Source organism: Zalophus californianus, chromosome 2 (genome assembly GCF_009762305.2).
Source record: "Zalophus californianus isolate mZalCal1 chromosome 2, mZalCal1.pri.v2, whole genome shotgun sequence".
Taxonomy (NCBI): domain Eukaryota; kingdom Metazoa; phylum Chordata; class Mammalia; order Carnivora; family Otariidae; genus Zalophus; species Zalophus californianus.
In genome coordinates this window covers 150,611,350-150,635,498 of record NC_045596.1, presented here as the reverse complement: position 1 = coordinate 150,635,498, position 24,149 = coordinate 150,611,350, and the positions used below count along the sequence as shown (strand labels likewise).

The following is a 24,149-nucleotide window of genomic DNA, read 5'->3' as shown; positions in this document are numbered from 1 at the left end:
ATTGAGCTTTCTAAGAGTTCTTGCCGAGGACTGACTATCCTGGAAGAGGCCCGTGGGGTGCAGACACAGTGTGACGTCGGGAGAGGCTGTGAGAACAGCATCTCTTGGGCCTGACATCTGTAGGATGAGTCTCTCCTGAGCAGCACACACCAAGGGCTCACAGCCACTCTGGGAATAGGGTGGATAACAGGAAGGTAGCAGTGCTCCCTAAGAGGAGCTTCAAGGTCAAGCACTGATATTTAAAGGACCCAGCAGAGGAAAGCTAAAGCCAGGCCTCTGTCCGCTTGTCTCTTCTTTCTAAGCGCTATCGAAATACTATCTTCACAACCAGCTGGAGGAAGACAAACTTTAGAGATTCTAGAACAAATGTCAGCCACTCTGCTGGTGTGGTGCAGGACTCACAGACGCCTGGATCCTGGTTGGCCTGTAGCACACAGTGAAGAAGGCCATCTGCTGTTTCTGGAAAGTTCCAGTAAACCCCTTCTCACCCCTCCTCAAGGAGCACATGGCCAAGCAGCTCATGCCCTGATGCTCCCAGAGTGAGTGCATTTTAACCCAGGTGATGAGATGCCCTGGAAAGGACATGGGCCTTGGTACAAACAGATCTGGCCTTATTTTATTGTTTGTGAACCATGCGTAAAATGCCGATTTGGAGTATTTAATGAATTATGAGTATAAAACATATAGGCACATCTTTGATACATATATATGCATACTATATAATATATTCATATATCTCTATATAGTGTGTGTACACCCATATATCTATATAGAGGGAATGAATATATGTAGTGTATATACATATTGAATATCCTTGAGTATTCCATGGTGCCAAAAGATGTGCATTCATGATGGTCATGTCAACAATCCTGAGCTTTAGGACAAATGTCAAAGTCTTCTAGAAATTCTAAAATGCCTCACGTGCGCTAGTTTTAAGTTTTAATATTAGCGATATTGAAATGAATTAGCAGCTAAGTTAGAGGGAGCAGAAAGCTTCAACCTAGAGGGGAATGGCTTTGAGAGACTGCTCTGCTCAGCTTCCCGGCATTGCTTTTCCTCTGTTTGGGGCTGATAAAATCTAGACTTCGAGTCTTGAGTTTTGCCATGGGATGTCAAGGGTGCTGTTCCTGGCCTGTTTGGAATAGTATAGGATGAGATTAGAACTCTCGAGGCAAAAGCAAAGTTCACTGCAGCCTCCTATCCCCTGCCCCTTCAGAAACGTGATGGCGCAGGGCCTGCGGGCTTTGTGTAGGAAGGGACTTGGAAAGTTATACTCATTTAGAAGCTGATAAATATTTTTTAAGATTTATTTTATTTCTTTTAGAGAGAGAAGAGAGAGAGCACAAGCAGGAGGGGCAGAGGGAGAGGGAGAGAGAATCTCAAGCAGACTCTGTCTGAGCTTGGAGCCCAATGTGGGGCTCGATCTCACGACCTGAGATCACGACCTGAGCCGAAACCAAGAGTCAGTCGCTTAAACGACTGCACCACCCAGGCGCCCCAAGCGGATGAAATCTTAAAAGGCTGGGAGTCAGAGTGGATCCTGTTTCGCTTGGAGTGGGATATGATATGGTTGTCAAAGCCCTAGAAATTCTGCTGGCTAAAATGGTCTTGGGCTCTTTACCTGGGGCCACCGAGGCCCTGAGGATGACAGACCTTGATTAACTAGATCTGGACTGTGGGCGTTCCGGCCCCACGGCCTCTGCTCACCGCTCGACTCTACTAGCCATGCTTCTGGACCGAGCTGTGACAGAAGCTCGGGAAGGGCCAGGGGGGCAGGCGGTTCTCAGATACTGTTGAGTATCTGAGTTATCACCGCTCAGGGGAGCAGTGAAGCAGAACTGCCGAGCAGGTGGGGTTGCTGTGTGCCCATGTGGGTCTGACTCGGGAGTGGTCCTGGCCCCTGAGCTCAGCTTCTCAGCGGTCGGTGGCCCTGGACGAGAAAAGCCTTCCAGGGAAAATGGTGTCCAGTCAGAGCCTCGCTGAGGATGGCAGCAGGGTACGCCTTCCGTGGCTGGTGGTAGAAATACCAGCCACCATTGTCGGAGGGCCTCCCAAATGAGGTTCACGTAGTCCTGACAAAGGCCCTCTGAGGCAGGAGCTATTAGCTGTGCTTTACAAATGTGAACCCCGAGGCTCAAAGAGGTGAAGGCCTGGTTGGAGAGGCTGTAGAGCAGATGTGTGAAGCCCGGTGTGGGAATTCCACACTGGGAGCTCTCTGCAATGCAAAACAGGACACGGCAACTTTTCTTCCAGGAGATGGTCTCAGGAGACCAGCATGCAGACACGCAGAAAAGGACTCAAAGCTCTGGGCTGTCACTGGTGAAGGCTGAAGGGTAAAGGGAATGCGGGGCCCCCATGTTTGTCACAGGGGGGCAGATTTTCCAGCCGGCAGGCTCCTCAGCTCCAGGGTCTGGCAGCCTGGGGCGCAGGGGACCTGAACGCACAAGAAGGCCTACAATTCATCTCAGCTCTCCTCTGGTCAGCTGCGGACCCATCCTTACCTCTGGTTGGCCCTCGAGTTAATGCCACACCCTAGTACTCCTCTTGATGTCCTGACCAGCCTCACACCTCCAGCTGGGTCCAGAATCGAATGGGGCCCTGGGCGTAAATTTTACAGATGGACAAGTTGAGGCTCAGAGAGGGTGATTCGCCCATAACCATGCAGGATGTGGAACAGCCAAGGGTGGTCACCCCCCAGGGTTTCCTTCTCGGGGTCTCTGCTATTCTGCCCCCCTCCCCAGTGGTGAGACATGTGAGACACAGGAAGGCATTGTTTGTGAAACTCGCAGGCTTTCTTTCCTTGGGAATCTTAAGGAATAGAAAAGATCTTTTGAAGATCATTTCACTGCGGTCTTTCCTGGAGCTCCAAGTTCCCGTGATCGCCTCTAATGTGAATGTCAAGGCTAATTAGAGACTGCTATTGCCCCAGTTTCACGGAGATTTTTTTCCCCCTTTTTTCTTCTTAGAGTCACAGGCTATCAGGGCTGAAAGGGTCTTCGGGAGTCCCTCCTATCCTCATGCATAGTAGCCAGGCCCAGAGAAGATGGGGTTGCAAGGATCTGCCTGGAATGCAGCAGCAGGGCATTCTAGCACAGCGGACTCCCCACCCAGTGCTCCTTCAGCCAGCGTTTGCCCTCTTCAGGGAAGTTGGGGGTAGACCTCATGGGGGAGGCGGTTTTAAGAGGGGTCAAGTGTCTTTGTGGGGCAATGGAAATGTTCTCAGATGCATTGTAGTGATGGTCACAACTCCGCGAATATACCAAAGCCAGTGACTTGCACACTTCAGGTGGGATGAATTGAATGGTATGTAAATTGTATCTCAATAAAGCTATTTAAATAAAAAACAAAACAAAACAAAACAAAGCAGCAGCTCTGCGAGAGCCGGACCCCTAGGCCAGGCTAAGCTCCCGAAGCAGCCCGAAGCAGCGGAGAGAGACCCATCTCAGCCTCCCTGCCACCCCTCAGACACGGGAGGCACTCTCTCAGTGCCAAAGGCCTTGCCCTCAGGCTGTCCTCTCTTCCTGGCACTCTTGCTTCCAAAATCTGTGGGGGCTGGCTCCTCCCATCCTCACAGCTTTGCTCAGAGGTCACCTTCCCAGCCACCTTACTGAAAACTGCCCACAGTTCTGCTCCCCTCCAGTCTCTCTTCCCAGATTCATCGCTCTCCTGGGTGCCTCTCATTTGCTAATATAGAAAACAAGATATTTGTTTTGTTCCTTGTTTGCCTCTCCCTGCAAGAAATGTAAGCTCCATGAGGGCAGGAATTTTGTGTTTTGTTTATGGCTATATCCGCCCCTAGCTCCTAGAACCATGCTTGGCACATTGCAGGTGCCTAATAAATAGTTACTGAATAAGTGACTAAGGGGCCCAATTACAGTTACTGCTCAGGCTTCTGAATTTGCATCCCTCAGAGCCTTCCCCTCCAAGGAGGTACTGGACAGCCTGTGCGAGGAAGCCTTGCCTGGATGGACCTCCGTGTTTGGGCATTTCATGCACAAGCATTTCCAGGTGGCCAATTGCTGTTCCATTGGTGATAACTATAACGAAATCGATTTAGTTTGCCTTTCTCATATTTGTCCTGGTGCTTTAAGAAGTCTCCTTTGTATGTACATACTACATTTTCTTTTGCACTTAAAGATTTGAGTTTGTTAAGAGGCTGGATTTCACATGTAGTGTTCCTACTACGATTGAAAAAAGAGAAAAGAACTCTGCCTCTCCTTTTCTCTTGCCAGTCGTTAGGGGCCATCTCAGCCACCGCCTCGGAACTGTATGCAGATTCAAGCTGGAACGTGCACTGGAAGAGTGCAGGTCTCTGCTGAAAACTCTTGCAAATTCTGTTTAAAAGTATACTTTTTTTTAAAGATTTTATTTATTTATTTGACAGAGAGAGACACAGCAAGAGAGGGAACACAAGCAGAGGGAGTGGGAGAGGGAGAAGCAGGCTTCCCGCTGAGCAGGGAGCTCCATCCCAGGACCCTGGGATCATGACCTGAGCCGAAGGCAGACTCCCAACAACTGAGCCACCCAGGTGCCCCTAAAACTATACGGTTTTAAAAAATGCTGTCGAACAAGGAGCCATTGGTAGCTGAAGCAAGACTGTACCTTGGAGGTGGCTGGTCAGGGAACCCTGTGTGGAGATGCCAAGTAGGTGTCGCATAGGAGAGAAGGAGGGAGTCTCCTCAGAAGGAGCACACGAAACAGAGCTGGAGAGAGGGGGAAAGCACCCACTACTCCCACCACCACGGGGGCAACGGGAGAAGCCAAGTTTGTGTTCCTGCTGGAGAAGGCTGTCATGACTGTGCACATCTCTTCCTTTCAGTTAAGGGTGAAGAAGTTACAGGACAGCCAGGAGAAGGGAGGGAACAGAGGATTGCACATCTTTTCCTTTCTTTACCTGCTCCCAGCTAAGCCACAGACAAGTGATAAGCAGCCTGGAAACTGACCTCAAAGGCTGGAAGACCTCCGTACCGACTTGGTCTGAAACCATGGAGCAGCTCTCGAGATGGGCGACTCCAGCTGAGCACGGGAGTGAGCGAGGGAGAAGGGCTCCATCCACTGTAAGGGCTGGGGGGCACAGAGGCTTCCTGTGACTCTGGACGAGGTGATTCATTTTCTGATGTGGTTTGACACAATAGATCAATTGTGTTTGTTTATTTTATCTATCTATCTCTATCTATCTATCTATCTATCTATTTATTTATTTATTTGAGAACGAGAGACAGAGCACGAACACAAGCAGGGAGGGGCGGAGGGAGAGGGAGGAAGAATCTGAAGCAGACTCACATGGGGCTTGATCCCATGACCATGAGATCATGACCTGAGCCAAAACCAAGAGTTGGATGCTCAATCAACTGCATCATCCAGGTGCCCCCTGCATCGGTTGTTTTAATGGCAAATTTTACTTTTTGGTAATGAGAAAACTGAGTGGGAAATTCATAGCTCTGGTGCAGAGCACAGACCCATCACCTTCGAGCCATACAACCAGATTACCATTTCTGTGTGGCAGCTTCATCTTCTAACCAGAATCCTAAAATGATCAAGGAATTAACTTTTGTGTCCCAGACATTGAGAGTGACAGCTAATGTCCATAGGAGCAGGACCGGAAAGAGACCAGAATGCATTTTTTTTTACATGAGAAAAAAGAAATCTCCTAAGAAGAGGGACATGGAAGTTTTCCATTGTGAGAGGAGGAGCAGGGGTGGGGGGTGGGGATGGGGGGGGCTCTTTCAGGCATCTAACAGCTAAGGAGCAGCCCCCTGGGCCTTCCCTTCTCCTGAGAGCTTGGCCCCTCACATGGAAAGGCAAGCTGACCAGGGAGACTGATGCCAGAGAAGTTTCCTCCAGGATGCATTTCGTCCTCACTAGGGAAGGGAGGAGGGCTTTGGGGGCTGGCAGCTGAAGACAAAGGCATGGACAGTTTAGCTCAAAAGGAGCAGATATGTGAATGAACACGTGCCTTTGTGACTCGCTTGGATGCTGTCAGGGCTCTGGCTAGAAAAAGAAGTAAAATGTGAAGCTAAAGTACAAGTCGCTGGAGGGTCTTTGATGTAAGAAAAGCCAGCAAGTGGAGTTAAAAGAGAAGACTATTAGGGAGGTTGACACCAAAGAGACAGAAAGCAAAGGCCCTAATTAGATCTTAGAACTCGGCGTTTGTTTAAAAGAACATCAGTGTCTGAAGGCAGGGTTTAATATCGTCTCATGCTTCCTCATCTTAGTAAAGATGCTGGTTTTTTGGTGCTGGAAATGGTGGTTATTGATGGCTAGGTCGGGGGTAGGAAGAACTACCTGGGTGAGGCTTGGTATTTGAACTCCATCCTGTAGATGCCATGCTACCATCTCAACTGCAGGCCCAGCGCGGCAGGAAGAGGAGCCTCTTCTGAGAGCCTTCCTTGGTGTGTGACTTTGGGCAACTTACCTACCTCTCTGTGCCTCCGCTTCCCATATGTTAAACAAGGAGAGTGGGTTAGATGGCCTAGTCAACCTCTTCAGTTCAAAAGATCCCATTGCCCTAAATCCCTTTGGACACTGAAGTCGTGAGATTCAAGTGTTTTGACACCAGAGGTATCTTTGTGCGGACTCTTAGCCAACATCTGCCTGACCGCCACTCCCAGGGGTTCTGGGGCACCTGTAAAGTTTTGCATGGTGGAGTGTCACCTGTGAGAACAAGTCAGATATGCTTTTGATACTCTCTAAGAGAAGCGCTTGCCCTCGGGAGAAGCACATCCACTGTGGGTGCTCCCTGAGCAGGGCTGGTTCTGTGCTCAGAGATGGCTCTACCTTTAAGTTCCAGCCCCAAGCTCTTGTGGTTGTTTGGAGCTTCTGGTCCCATCCGGGGGCTTCCAGGCTTGCCCCCTATCTGAATTAGAGGGTTGAGGGGGACACACCTGGCTCAGAGGGTATCTGGGGATGCCTGGGGTTCTCTCTGAGGGATTCCTAGAGGGACCTTCGAAGACAGAAGGAACTTGCACCATACGGAAATGGGGAGCACCGGGTTTTAATACCAAATCTCTCACTAACTGGGTAAGCCACCCACTTGTGTCTGGCCAAGCTCTCTTGGTCTCCAGGGTTAGAATAGAAACTGACCCAAGGACAGGCCAGTTAAAGGCTGTGTGTCTTTATCACTAATAGGCGTTTAGGGGAGCTGGGAGGGTCCCGGGCCTCCGGCCCATTCCCTCACCCCTTGGTCAGCCAAGCTTAGCTCCACATTAAGACAGCAAGGCTTCTCCCTACGTGCTTAGCAGAGGTGGCATGCACAAGATGCTCTGGAAGACTAAGGACATTTTCAAAAAGCCAAACCCTGGGCAGAGATTTCAGGGGCAAGAAGCAGAAGCATCATCTTCTGACCTTGTCAGCATAATTGCATCTAAGATACATAAACATACACACACACACACACACACACACACACACACACACACACACACACACACGCTGGAGTTGATGGGTCCACAGTGCATATCAACCTCTGCTCCCTCCCTGCATCAGTAACCTCTTCCTGCAGAGCCCACCTAAGTCTGTCTCTTCAAGACTCAGACACAGCCATCCAGGCTAATGATACAGGCATTGGAGCCCAACTACGTAGGCAAGGATCCAGCTGTATCACTTACAAGCCTAAAGTCTCTGGTCCTCAGTTTCATCATCTATAAAATGGGAACAATAAAAAGTATCTACTCATAGGGCTGCCATGGGACCTTAATGGGTTAATCCAGGTAAAGCTCTTAAACTAATCTCTGGCACACAGTTGAGCTTCCCCAAAAGTCTTAACTAGCACTGGGAGCATCATCCTCATCACCACCGCTGCCCCCCACACTCACCGCAATACACCTTCTGCTCTCGGCGCCCACGACCACTCACTCCCTGTCTGTTCTTCACTCTCCCAGGTCTCTATCTCTTGGCTCTTATAGTTCCCCTGTCCACAAGAGCCACCCAAACTTCTCTTTCAGGCAAGCTCCTATTCCTCCATCAAAACCCAGATCAAATGCTACCTCCTCTGTCATGCCCCTAGAAGCAGTTATATATCCCTCCTCTGTACATACAACTATCACAGAATTTAAAATGTGCTGCACCAGACATAAACTCCTGAAGGGCAGATGTCTTCACAAGTGTGTTCCCAACACAGTGCCTGGCCCACAGCAGGTGCCTGATAAATGCAGGATGCTGGGGGAGAGTGGTCATCAGAGCCCTACGTATAGGATAACTCCTCCGCGTGGGCTTAACTAAAAAAGGCAGATTCAAGGTCTACGTGGGTGTAAGTGGCCCATCCCCCGCCCCCTGCCAATGTTCATGTGGAAGCATCAGAAAAACCCAGAAGTAAGGAAAAGTGATAGAACTGCTGATTCTTGATCCAGTCCCCCAAATCTGTTCCCCCACAGAGTCTCTTCCAACTCAACACACCCAGTTAGAAACCACCACCTCTCCCTTCTGTCACTGCCAATACCAACTCTACCAAGTCTTACTGGTTCACTCTCCAGAATGGCCCCCAAATTTGTGCACTTGGCATCATTTCCCAAACCCCTCTACCCCATAATTTCATCCCTGGTTCTCTTAGCTCAGCCGTTGCTCTCCTGTCTGAACATCAGGTCTGATCCTAGAGCTTATCTATGTAACTCTTCCCACTGCACTTGGCATCAACTCAAGCTCTTTGCAGGGCCCCACAGACCCTGCCTGATCAGACCCCTGACTTCCTCCCCATCCTCCCCACTGACATCACTTTCCTCCCCCACCCCCACACCCAACCTCAGCAGGACCTTGGGTCCTTTCGCTTTCTGGAACAAGCCAGGCTTTTCCTACCTCAGGACCTTGGCATATGCTGTTCCCACTGCCTAGAAGGCTCTTCCTGCTCTTCCCACAGTTGGCTCTTTTTCTTTGTTTATACTCAGCCTAAATGTCAGCTCTCTGGAGAGGCTTTCTCTGACACTCCTGCCTATGGAAGGCTCTCTCTCCACCCCTCAGCACCTTATCTGTGATCTCAGCACCAGGTTTGTTTGCTTCAAAGCACTTAACATGTGTCATCGGTCTCACTGATTTTGTTCTGTCTGCTCAAAAAGACGGGAGACACGTGAGGGCAGGGACCACGTCTGTTGTGTCCCCTGTTGCCCTTCTGCACATAGTATGGAGCCCAAATGAATGCATCTTTGTTGAATGGCAGACGGTATCAAGTACCTAGCACATGCCGAGCAAGCTGCTGTAGGAGTGTATGTGCAGCTCATTAGACCTTCACAACAACCCCCAAAATACTTACTATTCACACTTTACAGATCCAGAAGCCCAGTTAGGAAATGAACTTGCCTCGCGCCATAAAGTCAGTAAGCAGTGGAGATGGAAGTGACACTCAGTCTCACTTTTCTGCCGTGCCGACTGCTCTCCAAACCCCATCACTGCCTATAATATGGCCAAGCTTTCAGCCGACATTACCAGACTCACCACCAGCCTAAATGGCATGGCAGCATAATTGGCTCCCTTCCTATCTTTATTTTTATCTTTGTTTAAACCTTCAAGACATCAGACAAGGAAGACCCTGCTGAGATGCTTAAATGACTCTGGCATAATATCTGTGTGGTTGTTGATTATTATCATATCCTCAGCCCTTGCTCTCCTCTCTGAACATCAGACATATTTTTCACTGGTGTCTGGTCTGATGGGGAAATTGGATACAACCCATCTTGCAGGCTGAACACTGCACTGTTAGCCCAGTGATACATGGGGAACACAAGGTGGGGATGGGAGAGGTTGGGAGAGATTGGCATGGGGCAAGATCAACGGAAAACTCGCCTATTAAAGTGATAGTGGCAGTGACCTCCTAACCATCTACTAGTATTAACAGTATAAGTGGACAGGTGCCATCAAAGCCCACCAAACCCAGGCCATTTAGCCATGGGTCCCACCAGCACAGCTTGTCGTCCAATTCAGAAAGTGTATCTACAATAAAAACTCCACCACCAACAACAAACGGCCAGATGTGGCCCGTGACATTGGTCATTGGTCATGTCACCAAATGCTCATAACAACCCTCTGGGGTAGGTACTAATATTATCCCCATTTCAGAGAAAGGAAAACTGAGGACAGAACGGTTCATTAACTGCTGTTCAGTAGCAGGATGGGCGTCACCTCCATCTTTCTACGCTGCCATGCGTCAAGCATTCCCATGGCTGGAAGACTGCATGTCACCATGTCCCTTCCAGGTTCTCAGACTTTCTCTCCCCTCCTCCAATTTCTAATATTTCAACTGATTTTCTTTAATGTGTCTACATCTCATACAGCCTTTTATGGGAAAAGAGAAGGAAGGCATCTATTTCTAAACAAAATGGTCCAGGGATGAGCAGACAATCTAGAAGTTAAGTAAGAGGGCAATGCCACACCGCCTGCAGTCTGTGCTCAGAGACGGCGAGTTTCCTTCTTTCCCATCAATCCAGCTCCTGCTGCAGACCCCATTGTTGTCTTGGGAAATCACAGTCCAACAGCAAAGATTGCCACTGACTTTTGTTTAGCCCAGCAGTTCCCAAAAGCATTTAACAATGGAAGCCTATTTTGAGAAACACCTATTTCATCTGCCAAACAAATGTGGGGAAATGCTTACCCAACCTCTGAGTGAACCGCTGGCTCTAAAAGAGGGGTGTGTGCGAGGACGAGCCGGGGGACCTTCCCCAGGGAGGAAGCCCCACAGGACTGTCAGCCCTGCTGTCCTCAGTGTGGCTTCTTGCTTAGTGTCCGGATGCCGCATTGGAGCTAGTGGTCTATTTAGCTTCCTTCCAGACCTTCTCTGGGACAGGTCCCTGGTGCTGCAGACTCAGGCTGGGCCCCAGCTACAACTGTTGATGCCCAGGGGCTGGGCGAGACCTCCTCCTAACAGTGGGCACTGCTCCTCAAAGTTCCCCACATCCCCCCCACTCCTCACTTCTGTGAGGGGTTGGCAGGACTGCAGCCAGTGTTCTGTGGGACAGAGGGAGCTGCCCCGAGGCCCCTTTCCCTTGGGGGCACTTCCAGCTGGGGCTGTCCTGGATTGGGGGTGGGCAGGAGGCTTTAGTTGGCCAGCCAGTCTGGAAAAAGTAAGGAGTCAAAGCTGTTCCATGAAGGCCAGACGTTGGCTGCCCTTGGCAGACATGTGGGGTAAGGCAGGGTGGGGGATGCCCATTGGAGAGCGCTCTGCAGATGTTCATAAACATGGTGGCACTGAGGGTCCACTGGAGCACGTAGAGGAGCTGTGGGGTCCAGAGGTGAGAACCCACAGGGCCGGGAGGCCCCACTGGCCAGAGAGAGGTGGGGCATGGAAAGCAGGTGTCTTGCTCCCCCAGATGATACAAGCTCATGCCCTCTGGAGTCAGGAACCTCTGGGCTGAGTCTCCTCAGCAGCATCTCTGCTTGAATATTCCTAGTGACAGGAAACTCACTACCTGTTGAGACATTCCATCACCGGATGGCCCCTGCTATTTTAGATGTCTGCCACATGTTGAATCGATAACATTCTCCCTGTAGCTCCCTCCATCTCTTTGGGATGACCATCCTCCCATGGTCCCCCTCCCATGGATCATGCATCCCAAGTCCTCCTCAGACTAAACATTCCCAGTGTCCCCCCATGATGCCATCTTCAGCCCCTTCTCATCTTAGACCTTCCCCCCTGCTGGGCTCCAGTCCCCCCTGAAATAGGCTCTGAGACACAACCATGGCACTTGTAGTCTGTTTGACCATCGGTGATCTGGTGCGACGCTCTGCCTTGACCCACAAAGTCTAACCTCAAAAGGGCTCCTCAGGCAACTAGGTGGCACCTAGAGACTTCTGCAGCTGTAGAGGTCAGTGCTGTCTGACTGGGCTCTGGGGGCTTCTGGGGATCCTCGAAGACCATCTGGGGCCCCAGGGAGTAAGAGGGGGGTGGGGCCCATGGGTGGGGCCAGTAGATGGGACCTCCGCCCCCATATAATGGGAACAAAGCTGTTTGAGCATGTTTTAAAATGGGCTTGCTATATAAACTTGGGTCTGAAGCAAGGGCACCACAGCTTTAAAATGCTAAAACTGCTGGCATTGCCTAATGTGGTCTAGTCTTCTGTCACATGCCATCCCTAGACAGTCTCCCCCCTCCCACGGATGTGCACACACCTCGGCTCAGGCCAGCACCAAAGAAAAGGGGCCATTCCCCCCAGATTGGGAGACCCAGGGCATTCCGTTCTTCTGCTCCCAGGGACATTTGAGCCCTGGATCTGCTCTGTTCATAGGAACGTAGTGGTCACGAGCAGGTGCAGTGGGCTTGCACACGGGTGAATGCGGAATGTCTCTACCACTCACATGCTCTTGGTGTGGGCTGGGTCGGCATCACATGGGGGCCTGGGCATGGTGAGGACTCGGGGTTGGGACAGGCAATGCCCATGGGGTGTGCAGGTACTGGGTGTGCAGGAGGCAGTCACCAGGTGGTCCCCAGCTGGAGGGCGGGGCTCTGTCCCAGCCCACAAGAGAAGGTCATTTTCCCAGCCTCCTGTGGGTGGGGGGGACACTCACAGGGCAGCGTCTCAGCGCTGTTCTTCTGGATCATTATGCAGAGCTGTAGCACCAGTTGGGGGGCGCTCTCCAGGAAGGTCTCAAGGAGGCGCAACATGTTGACGTCTGCATATTCGTACATCATAGCCCAGTAGAAGCGTCGCTGGTGTTCCTTCCGCCGCTGGCTCTGAATCCCCAGGTACATGGTACGGATATACCTGCCGAGAGAACAAGACAGAACACAGAGAGCGTGGGTAGGGGCAGGGAATGTGGAAGGGTCACGCCATTCCCCCAAACCAAGACTGCCTGTGTCCATGTCCCCTCCTTCCCTCTGAGGTTTTCCAGATGCTTGGACCGGGGCTTTTTTCCCCAGCCCCCAGAGAGGGTGCTAAGGTTTTGGGGTGGAGGAGTTGGGGGTGGATGGGATGGGCAGGCCAGCGAGGGGGTGCTAGGCAAGTCATCCCCTTCCTGGCCTCAGTTTACTCATCTAAAAAAATGAGAAATGAGAGAGTGGGACCAGATGATCTCCCAGAGCCTGCCAGTGAAGCATCACAGGTGAACTCTGAGGCCATGTGATCTTTCTCACATTCGGGACCCCAGGGGGAACATTCCAGCAGGATTTCATCTCTACCACACAGCCCTGCCCCCTCTCTGGGGGAGGAGGAGAGAAAAGTAGCATTTGTGAAGCTCCTACTAAGTGCCACTGGCTGGCTGGCCACGTGGTGCCAGGGTCCCGGGTGACAGACAGGTGTAACTCCCATGTAGGACAGCCAGGGGGCCCGGCACAGGCTCCACAGCTGGACGGTGGAATGACGAGGAACTGGCCCCCGGCTGTTGGACACCAAAGCTCAAGCTCTCCACGAGGGAGACACAGAACCTGCAGTGGAGCCTCTGTCCAAGGGTGGCATAGGACACAGTCACTCTGATGTACTGACCCTGCTCCGTCAGGGAGGGACAAGAGGCAAAGAAAGCGGGTATAGGTGGAGGGCACGGGCTCTGGATTCAAATGCTGGCTGGTTCTGTCATTTGCTAATTGTAGGATCTTGGATGAATTACCCCAACTCTGGGTCCTTGTTACCCTTCTTTAACATGGAGAAAAGGGTCAGCATCACGGGGCTGGGGGGCAGATCAGGGAGATAATACGCATGGTGGACATGCATCCAGGGTCCCTCATGGATGGCTCACTCACACCTGAACTTTTGGAAGCTGTCTCTAAGCCACAGTCAAGGGGAGGATGAAAGGTACCATCTAAGTCAGCCAGTGGCCTCTGAGGCTGAGCCCGGGCAGAAAGGCCAGCAGGACCTAGACAAAAGCGAGGTTCAGGATCCAGTTAGGATCAGGAACATGAACCACACACAAGGGCCACAGCCAACAAAACAGAACCACATGTGTGAGGGGTTTTGTTTTGTTTTGTTTTGTTTTTGTTTTACATTTTTAAAGTAAAGTGTTTTATTCCCCTAGTTCCATAAAACAATGTAAATACAAGCAATCTGTATGTCTTGTGTGACCTTGACTGTCCCCTGGGAATGTATATCACTGTGCCCTCTAAAACACTAGGCCTGAATCATGAAGGTTGAGAGAGCAGGGTTGATATACTATGTGGTCCCTGCTGTCCTCAGGCAAAGTCAGCTGCCTACTTGGGGCTGCTAGGCAGTCCCTCCTCTCTGTCCCCATCCCCACCCCCAGCCTGGTCCCCGCCATCACCCCTCTTGCCTGAATCAAAGCAGAAGCCTCCTAATCGGCCTCCCAGGGTCCACTCTTGTCCCAGAACACAGTTGCCAAGGTGCTCTTTGAAAATCATAAATGCAATCATGTCATCCCTCCCCCCGCCCCCATCTCCGCTTCTTCCAGTCCTCCCACGGCTTCCCGTAATGCTAAGAATAAGATCCAAACCCCTCCCATGGTTCACGGGACCCTGCCTGCCCCTCCAACCCCACCTCCCACCCTCTCCCCCACCCTTTCTTGTGTCTCCTCTGTCTCTTGAGGAGCACAGGAGTTTGTCTACTGTTCACACCATCTCCCTAACGTCAATGGAGGTAGAAGGAAGACTCCTATTTTCCAAGGCTGAGGGGTCCTGGTGGGACAGCACTGTCCTGACACTGTGAAGGTAGTCCACACCCATGTTTACAGCAAATTCACGAAGAGCATCATCAAGACAGTCACCGAGAGGGGCTCTAAATCCCCCCAGCCCCGAGCAATGGGAGGAGCGGGGAGTCGCCTAAGACCTTATATCAATGTTACAGAAGCTCATGCTCTAGAAGCAAAGATGCAAAAGCATGCATTTATAAAAGAGCTTAAAACTCTAAAGAGATGTTCCTCTCCAATTCCAAGACGGCGGGCCTCCCTCCAGAGCGCTAATCATGTAGTGGACCCAACGATGAACAAGCGCTCCAGGATCCCCTGGCCCATGCACCGGGACACAGAGCAGCCCTACTGAACCACTGGTGTGACCTACAACAAACACCCTGGCAATGAGGAGCCCCCATCCCACACCAGATGAGTAATACGGATCCCTAAGAGCCTTTGCGCGACAGTATCTCTGAAGAGACCCACCCAGGGAAGCTGGCATGGACACTGTATTGCCCTCCTGATGCCCTCCCTGCAGTGAGCGGAGCGGCAGTCCTGCCGAAAGTAAAGTGGGCAAGGCTGGGGGCGAGGGCGGAAGGCAGGGTGGCCCTGCATGGGGCCTGGTGTGGGGGCCGCAGGTGCCCCAGGCCAGGCCTCTGCTGGAGTCCTGCCAGGCCTCGTGGGGCATGTCTGATCATTGTCATTTAATTCACGGGGAAACTGAGGCTCTGGAGTGAAACAGAGCACTGAATTCTGGTTCTGTTCCAGGTTCTGTCGCTTACTGGCTGTGGTGTGTCCCACGAGTCATCTTCCCCAAATTAAGGGACCAGGGGGAAGCTGGGAAAAAGGCAGCGATGTTGTTGGAAAGCTACAGGGTCACTGAGAGAAAGAGAGACAGAGAGTGAGGCAGAGAGATACAGAGACAGAGAGAGAGTGAGACAGAGAGACGCAGAGAGATACAGAGACAGGCAGGGAGAAACACATACACACAGAGAAGACACACAGAAAGAAAGAGAGAGAGAGATGTGGGAGGGAATGGAAAGAGAAAGAGAGAAAGGAATGGAAAGCAATGTCACAATTTGGGGTCTGAGGGAGAGGACCAACTGGAAGAAGTCATAGCAAAGATGAATTTGGGCAAGGGAGGGCTTGCTGTAAGGAGATAGGGTCACAGGTAGTCTGGGAGGGGTTGGGGAGCATCCAGGGTGGAAGGAAGGGCCGAATTGGCCAGATCTGAGGGTGGCCTGGGAAGGCAGAGCAGAGGAGGACAAAGGTGCGCTGGCTAAGGTCGGAGCTGTGAGTCCAGAAGCTCCACACGCACCCAGAACAGTCACGTGCCCAGGGGAGCCTTTGTGCCTTGGGTCTCACAGGACAGCTGTGGGTTCCATGACCCCAAACTGAGCCCTACCCACGTGAGGCAGCTGCAACGCACAATGCCATGTGCCACAGACTCCCATAGGGACCAGATCACAAATTTATACGCCTCAAGGGTACACTCAGACCACAGACTCTGCTTCTCCCAGCCTCACAAGGTGGCCCAAGGTAGAGGAATGATTAGGAGGCAGAGCCAAGCCTACTCGTCCAGGTTTCAGGCCAAGGTAACATCAGCACTCAGATTCACCTAGGTCTGCCCTGCCAGGGCAAAAGGAACACTTGATCTACCCCCTCCACCCCCATTTTCCCCAAGCCGCAGGCCCCTGCACCCAGCATGGCCATGGAAATGGAAGGCCATGAGCCCAGAACACAGTGACTCGACTATAATGTCTGCCGGAGAAACCAACGTTGAATTTCTTCTGTGAGCGCATCGCAAGGTGTGGGAAGAAACGAGGGTGGGAGTGGGCCAAGTCAGAGCCTCTCCCGCCCTGCTGATGAGCAAACAGATGCCGGCAGCCCAGAGTGCACCAGGATCAAGTCCAAAACCAAATTTGGAAATCATGCCTCCTGAGACCCCAGTTCACACGGCCTCCCACCCTGTAGTGGGAGTGACATCGCAGAATCCAGTTCAGGGTTTCCCAATCGAGTGCCTTCTACCTAATTCCACACCCTCTGGCTCCTGCACCCCCCTCCTCTATCCTTGAGTCCTTGGGTCCCCAGGAGGCAACTGAGGGTGCGTGTAAAATCCAGAGTGGGTCTAGGTGACCTCTGAGGTTGCCCAGCCAGCTGCCTCTGCTAACCCCCTATGCAAAGTGTGGCCACAAGGTGGCGCCAGAGCCTAAGCGAAGCAGGAAAGCTGCTCCGCGAGGTGATCTCATCCCCAGCAGGCAGCCTCCTAAGGCCTGCACCCTTCCTTCCCTCAGCAGCACGGGCGTGCAGGTGGCAGGCGAGGCCCAGGGCAGGGCCGGATGTGCTGAGTCCCCACAAGGTAGGCTGCTGCTCTTCCAAAACCCTCATCTTCCCCCCTTCCCTGGCAGGTTCCGCGAGCTCACCATCTCCTGGACATTAGTTCAGGACATAAGACGTCCAATTCTCTTCCTGGATTTGCTTCCACATCTTATGGTCCGTGTCACGCCATCTCTCTCCTAAGAACACCGGATCGTGAAATTCATGGGTCTAAAAGCAGGGAGGCAGCGTGTCATCATAGAGCAATGGCTCAGGAAGGCTGGACCTGGTCTGCAGGACCACATGGCCTTGGGCCAGTCACTCCCGAGGCTGGACCTGCGTGATTCACGATCACAGAGAGCAGACTGGAGGACCTCAAGCTTCCAGCGTTTTTACAACTTAATCCTTTTAGAACTTAAATGAGTGGCTTCACTGAGTCTGAAGTCTGGCCTAGCATCTTTATAAATAATAATAACTGATGTTTGTATGGCATTCATGTGCCAGGCACTGTTCTGAGCATTTCCTACTTATGAATCCATTTAATCCTCATAAGAGCCTCTGAGGTAGGTGCGATATTACCCTCATTTTTCAGATGGCAAACTGTAGCACTGTGCTTAACGGATGGTCCTCAGTTTACCCAGCTAGGTAAGTGGGTGAGCAGGGCTTCAGGCCCAGCAGCCTGGCTTCAGGGTCAGTGCTATTAACTCCTACCCATGTGCCGACCAGGGATGGACCATTTGCCTCTTTTCTTCTGAACTTGGTCCAACTTGTTCCCCTTGCTACAGTGGAAAAGCAGACCGCAGGGCTCTGGTCCAGTTCTTCGGGGGGCTGTGTTATCTTGGGGACATCTCCTAACCTCTCTGAGCCTCAGCTTCCATATCTTTGAAATGCCTGGCCCGGAGGGGGACTCCAGGAAATGCTGAACAAACGAATGCAGGCAATCATGCCCCCTCCAGGGGTCACAGGGGCTCAAATGCCTGTGAGACTATCCGGGAGACCAGAAGGCTCAGAGGGCAGCTGTCGCTGCCTCCCAAGGTGCTCTCTTCCCATCTTTCCTTCAGCCCACTCTGCTTATTCTCTCCTCCTCAGGTCTGTCTCTTCCTCTTTGTAAACCAGGGAATTGTCTATAGCTCCTTATATCTGCCTCCAGAAGAACTTTCTAGTTCTCTGAGCACATTCTCACCCTTATACCAGCCCCTTGAAGGAAGATACTTTGTTATCTTCTTTTTCCCATTGGCTCATCTGAGGCTCAGAGAGGTAGAGTGATTCCCCTAAAGTCGCACAGCCAGTCATAGTTCAGGCAAATCAAAGAAGGTCTTACCCAAACTATGTTGCCCCACTGGGAGTTAGCTGTAGTTCTGCCTAAAACTGGCCAGGATGGGAAATAAGTGATTTCTGAAAGAGGTAGGAGGCTGAACAGATTTGCTATCTGGGCCTACAGTCACCTGCTGCTTCCTGTGACACTCTCGGAAACAGTATTTTGAAACCTCTGATTATACAGAACAACCTGCCCTCAAAGCCCCAAATGGTTTTGTGGGGTCTGAAACTTAGAGAATCCTCTTTCAGAAAAATAGAGTCCAGCAAACATTTAAAGTAGAAATAGCACCAATTCTACACTTTTCTTCCCATTCATTTTATGAGGTCAGCATTCCTATGATATCAAAGCCATACGAACACTGTATAAGAAAATAAAACCAGAGACAATATCCCTCATAAACGCAGACGCAAAAATCTTCAACAAAATATTAGCCAATCAAATCCAGTAACATATAGATAGAATGATATGCCATAGCCAGTTGGGTTGATCTTGGGAATGAATATAAGGTTGATTCTACATGCAAAAATCAATCCATGCAATCAATGATATTAATAAAACAAAACACATATTATATTAATTGATGCAGAAAGAAAGCATATGACAGAATTCAACACTGATTCATGATTTATTTTTTTAAAGATTTTATTTATTTATTTGACAGAGAGAGAGACAGCGAGAGAGGGAGTGCAAGCAGGGGGAGTGGGAGAGGAAGAAGCAGACTCCCTGCTGAGCAGGGAGCCCGACGCAGGGTGGCGGGGGGTGGGATCCCAGGACCCTGGGATCATGACTGGAGCCAAAGGCAGACGCTTAACGACTGAGCCATCCAGGCGCCCCCATTGAATCATGATTTTTAAAAAAAGAAGAAATTCTCAACAAACTAGGAATAAAAGAGAACTTCCTTAACCTGACAGATGAAGGACACCCACCAAACCCACAGTTAATATCATACTCAAAGATAAAAAGTTGAATTCTTTCCTCTTAAGATCAGAAACAGGTAGTGATGTCTACTCTTAATCACTAGAAGTACTTACTACTAGAAGTCCCAGTCAGTACAATAAGTCAAGAAAAAGAAATAAAGTATATATAGATTGCAAAAAGAAAGAAGTCAAGTTGTCCCTATTTGAAAATGACATCATTATCTAGATGGAAAATCCCAAGGAATATGCAAAAAACCTCACAGAATTAATTAGTAAGTTTAGCAAAGTCTTATGATACAATGTCAGCATATAAAAATTAAATATGTTTCTATAGACTACTAATGAACAATTGTGGAAATTTTAAAAATATATACCACGTAAATTAGCTCCAAGAAATGAAATGCTTAGAAATAAATCTAATAAAATGTGCAAGGTTTGTATGCTGAAGTTACAAAACACTAATTAGAAAAAAATCAAAGAAAATCTAAATGATAGGGTGCCTGGGTGGCTCAGATGGTTAAGCGTCTGCCTTCGGCTCAGGTCATGATCCCAGGGTCCTAGGATCGAGTCCCGTATCGGGCTCCCTGCTCAGTGCAGAGCCTGCTTCTCCCTCTCCCTCTGCCATTCCCTCTGCTTGTGCTCTTCTATCTCTCTCTCTGTCAAATAAATAAAATCTTTAAAAAAAAAAAAAAGAAAATCTAAATGATAGACATACCATGTTCATGGGTTGAAAGACTCAATATAGTAATGATATATAATGACAATTCTCTACAAATTAACTTATAGATTTAACACGATTTCAGTAAAGGTCCCAGCAGGAATTTTTGCAGATATAAACAAGCAGATTCTAAAATTTATATGGACTGGCAAAGGAATTCGAACAGCCAACACAATTTTGGAGAAAAAAAAAGATAAATTTAAAGAATTCACACTACCTGATTTTAGAACTTACTATAAAGCTACAGTAATTAAGACAGTGTGCTGTTAGCAAGGAGAGAGAAACAGATCAATGGAGCAGATAAGAGCCCAGAAACAGATCTACACATATAAGGGTAACTGATCTTTGTTCAAAGGTGAGAAGATAATTCAATGGAGAGAAGATAGTCTTTTCAACAAATGATGGGGGCACAAGTGGTCCTTCCCACTCAACCACTAACTTAAAACGTATCAGAGATTCAGAGCTAAAACTATAAAACTTTCAGGAGAAAATCTTCATGATCTCGCATTCGCGAAGAGCTCTTAGAAATAGGACAGCAAAAACATGAATCCATAAAAGGAAAAAATCGAATTGGATTTCATCAAAATTAAAAACTTGTGCTCTGTGAATGACATTAAGAGAATGAAAACACAAGCTGTGGAACGGGAGGAAATATTTGCAAATCACATATCCCACGAAGACTACGAAGAACTTGTACCCAGAATAGGTACAGAACACTCAAAATTGCCTACTCACACGAAGGAGGGCAGAAGAGCCCAAGCAAAGGAGAAGCAACAAGACTTCCTGCCTTCCTCCTTTGGGCCTGGCCCCGAGCAACTGGCTCTGAGGACAGGACTCTGCTCCTGGCACCGCAGGTGGGATGAGGAATGGCCACAGGGCACTGACTCACCCCCGGGGGCTGCCCTGAGCCTGGGTAGGGGATCAGTATGTACGGGCTACACAGATTTAAGGCAGAGCCGCCCCCACAGCCCTACCCCAGAGCCCCCCAACCCCCGGTGGACAAACAAGCTGCTGAGGGGGCCACTAGGGTGAGGCTAGGGATCTGCCTGTTGACTCAGGGAGTGGCCTTAGCACTCTCCAGCGGCCACTGCTCACCTAGCACCTGGCTTCTTCAGGACCCCAATTCTGTGAGCTCTTCTATTCCACCCAGGGAGGGCTGGTTGCCTCAGAGGGCGGTGCCTCAGGCCTCCATCTGGTCTGACCTTAGTCCCTAGAGCTTCCTTAGGAAGGGAAGGCAGAACCTAAGACGAGGGGGACATCCTGAAGCAGGAAGCACGAAAAGGTCTTGCTGACACATGGGCAGGACTCCGACTGCAAGTACCAAACACCCGCAGGCCTGCCTTCCTCCTCCGTGCACACGGCTCCTGGCTCAGGACCAGCTGTGTCACTGTGATAAGGCGGCCCCTCCAGAGCCCATATGGCCATCAGGGAAGGACCGTGGCCCCAGGAAGCCACTAGAAATCTGCTGGGCATAGGCCAGGTGCAGTCTATGGCCGCCCCTGTGTTTCACCTGCAGCCCACAGGTGCAGAGCCCGCCCCGGTGGGGAGGGGAGGCCAGGTTCTAGGGGCAGGGGTGGAGAGTGGCGGTGGACCTCCACCTTCTTGCCTCAGGGGCGTCTGCAGACGCAGTGTGATGGAGGAGCTAAAACAAACCACACAACACAGCTCCTGCCCTCCCCCTGGGGCTCCTGGCGTCCCACCTCCAGGAGTGCGTCTTGGTTGACAGCAGTAGCACTTACCCAGGACATACAGGACTTGACACAGAGACCACCACGTGAGGTATCACCCACAGTCCCCTTTGCCATAAGCTGATGAACCTACCACTGGTCAGCAAATCGCCTCTTGCCCTAGCTGGCGGGGGCCCCAGGCTCCCCGAGTCTCTCCATCCAAGCAACTAGAAGGCAACCTCTTCCCTTCAGCCAGCACAGCGATGCAATTGGTTCCTGGCAATGGGCTGTCCTCTCAGGCCCTGGACCATCATGCAATTGGCTCAGGACAAACGGGATGCCGAGGCTGAGGTCATGCGAGGACACAGCTCTGGGCCCAGCTGCCAAGCTGCCAGGAGGCCCACAGGGCTGGGCCACCAGACCAGGCTCCTCACACACCAAGGGAAGGGGCGGGTAGAGGTTCAGTGGCTCCTGGGGGGGAGGGGGAAGAGCCCAAGGAGGGGGCCGTTCCTCCTTGCCTTCATGATACTGGGAGCCCCCCTCCCTGAGGCCCCGTCCTTCTACCCTCTCCGGTGTCTGCCTCCCTGCCTACAGCATTGCCCCACAGACTGGACAGCATCCTGCCTTTCTGGCCCTTCTCACCTCACTTCTCCCCCTAAACACCCCTCCACACACCCTTGCTCCCCCAAATACAGCCTCAGCCCTTCACTCCAAATGGCTGTTCATTGCTCCCGAAGTCCCAAACCGCAGAATGTCTGCAGGGTCCGTACTCAGAGGCAGGAAGAGAGGATAGTGTAACAACAACACAAGAGCTCAGAGTAGAAACCTTAACAGCAACGCAGCCAGGCCTGTGGCTTTACCTGCACCGTCTCATCTAACCACCCCCCCACCCCCCTCCCTGCCCCCCAACTGCAGGAAGCAGGCACCATTACCTGCCTTCGGAGATGAGGAAGCTGAGTCAGGAACTTGCTGGTGCCACCTGGCCGGTGTTTGCTGACCCCACACGTGTCCCCAGAGCCCTGGGACCTTTCTTCGTGGCAATAACCACAGGGCTGCTGTGTAAGTGTGTGAGTGGTAGTTAAGACCTGTCACTCCCGTGGGACCCTAAGCCCAAGAGAGCAAGCACTGAGCCCAGCTTTGCACACCTTGTACCCCCAGCCCCTGGCGCAGCCCCCAGCACACAGGAGCCGGCAGAACACCTGCTGACTGAATGAGGTAGGAGGGCCGGGCCTGAATCCCCACCTCCAGAGCTCAGAGCCCCCTGTCTGGGTGGCCGTGCTACCTGGTGGCTCCTGAGAGCCCCGAGGTGAGGAGGCTGGAGAGGCCGGGGGTCTGAGATGGCAGGGGGCCATCAGGGCCTTGGCTCACCAAGGAGGACCCCAAAGCCCAGAGGTGGGTCTGGGCCAAGGCCATAGCAGCCCTCAGGCCCCCAACAGCCTATCCAGGGCTTGCCCCTGCCCCTGGCAACCAGGCCCACGGGGTACCCATGGCGGGGGCAACACACTGAGCCCTCCGTGGCCAGGAAGTGTTCCAGGTCTTTCCAGAAAGACTTGGAAAGCTGACCTTGAACTCAAGACACACTTTTTCCCTGAAACTAACAATAATGTAGTCATTCACTTGGAGAGCTCTTTACTATTTTAAATAAATGTCCTTATATTTTTGTTGCATTTAAATACAAGTACCCACGCCTCCAGGACCACCGTGATGCACCTTGACTCTTACCAGGGTGGGTGTGGCACACACTCTCTCTCACACACACACACGCACAGGTGTGCAACTGCATTCAGACACAGTCCACCCCCAAGAACCCACTCCACACCAACACCACACACGCGCACTGTACGCACAATGTCCCCACACTTTGTACAGAGACATCCCCGGGGTGTACGTACGTGCTAACGACACATGACGTTCGTATGTCCACCCTACATCGATGCAGTGTGTCCTGCACAGCACAGACACACGCATGTACAACAGGCCATATACATGTGCGTGCTACACACCTCTAAGCCCTGGCTGTATAGACCCCGTAGGGTACACACCAAATCCCTGTGTCCCAGCCGACCCTGGAGCACAGAGGGGGTGGTCTCCCACCTGTGCTTCACCCCCGGCCCTCCAGGGCCACCTGCTCCCGGCCATTCCCTGTTGTCAGGGTCTCTTTGGGGAGGACGGGCAGACACAGAGGACAGAGGGAAAGCTGAACCCACATCCAGCCGCGGAGCTGTCTTCGGTAGCTGTGAGCCCTCTCAGAGAACAGGGGCGCTGCGGTACTAGGCAGGTGATGGGTGAGAGAGGGCTCAGGGGTTTCCAGACCTGAGGACACACCACCCCCAAGATCAAGGGCAAAGCTGGCCTGGCTGCCACCAAAGCACCCAAGGGCTCACTGCTCTCTGAACCTGCAAAGCACCCCCTCAACCCTATTCACACGTATTCCGCTCTGCCCCACCTACGCCTGGCTTATTTGGGAATCCTGACTTGTCGCGGAAGCAGTCCATGGGCTGGGGGCCGCCCTGCCACTGTCAGCCCTGCGTTTTTGTCTGGCCCATCCTTCTTGGGGTAAAAGCATGGCCTCTCTGGCGTCCTTTCCCTTTCTGATCACGTCCCGGGGCTAGAAGGATCCAGGGCCGGGAGCCGTGCAGTAGCTGTAGGAGAGCGTGGCCCAAAAGAGGGGTGGGAGAAGG

At 51.5% G+C, this 24,149-nt stretch overlaps 1 protein-coding gene across 1 annotated transcript in view; it reads right to left on the bottom strand.

The window, feature by feature from the left end:
- XKR6 (XK related 6) overlaps window positions 1-24,149 on the bottom strand; it is a 320,586-nt gene that overhangs the window by 22,661 nt on the left and 273,776 nt on the right. The window contains 1 exon segment of the mRNA XM_027598424.2: window positions 12,487-12,683. Within this exon segment, the coding sequence (XP_027454225.2) occupies window positions 12,487-12,683 (197 nt within the window).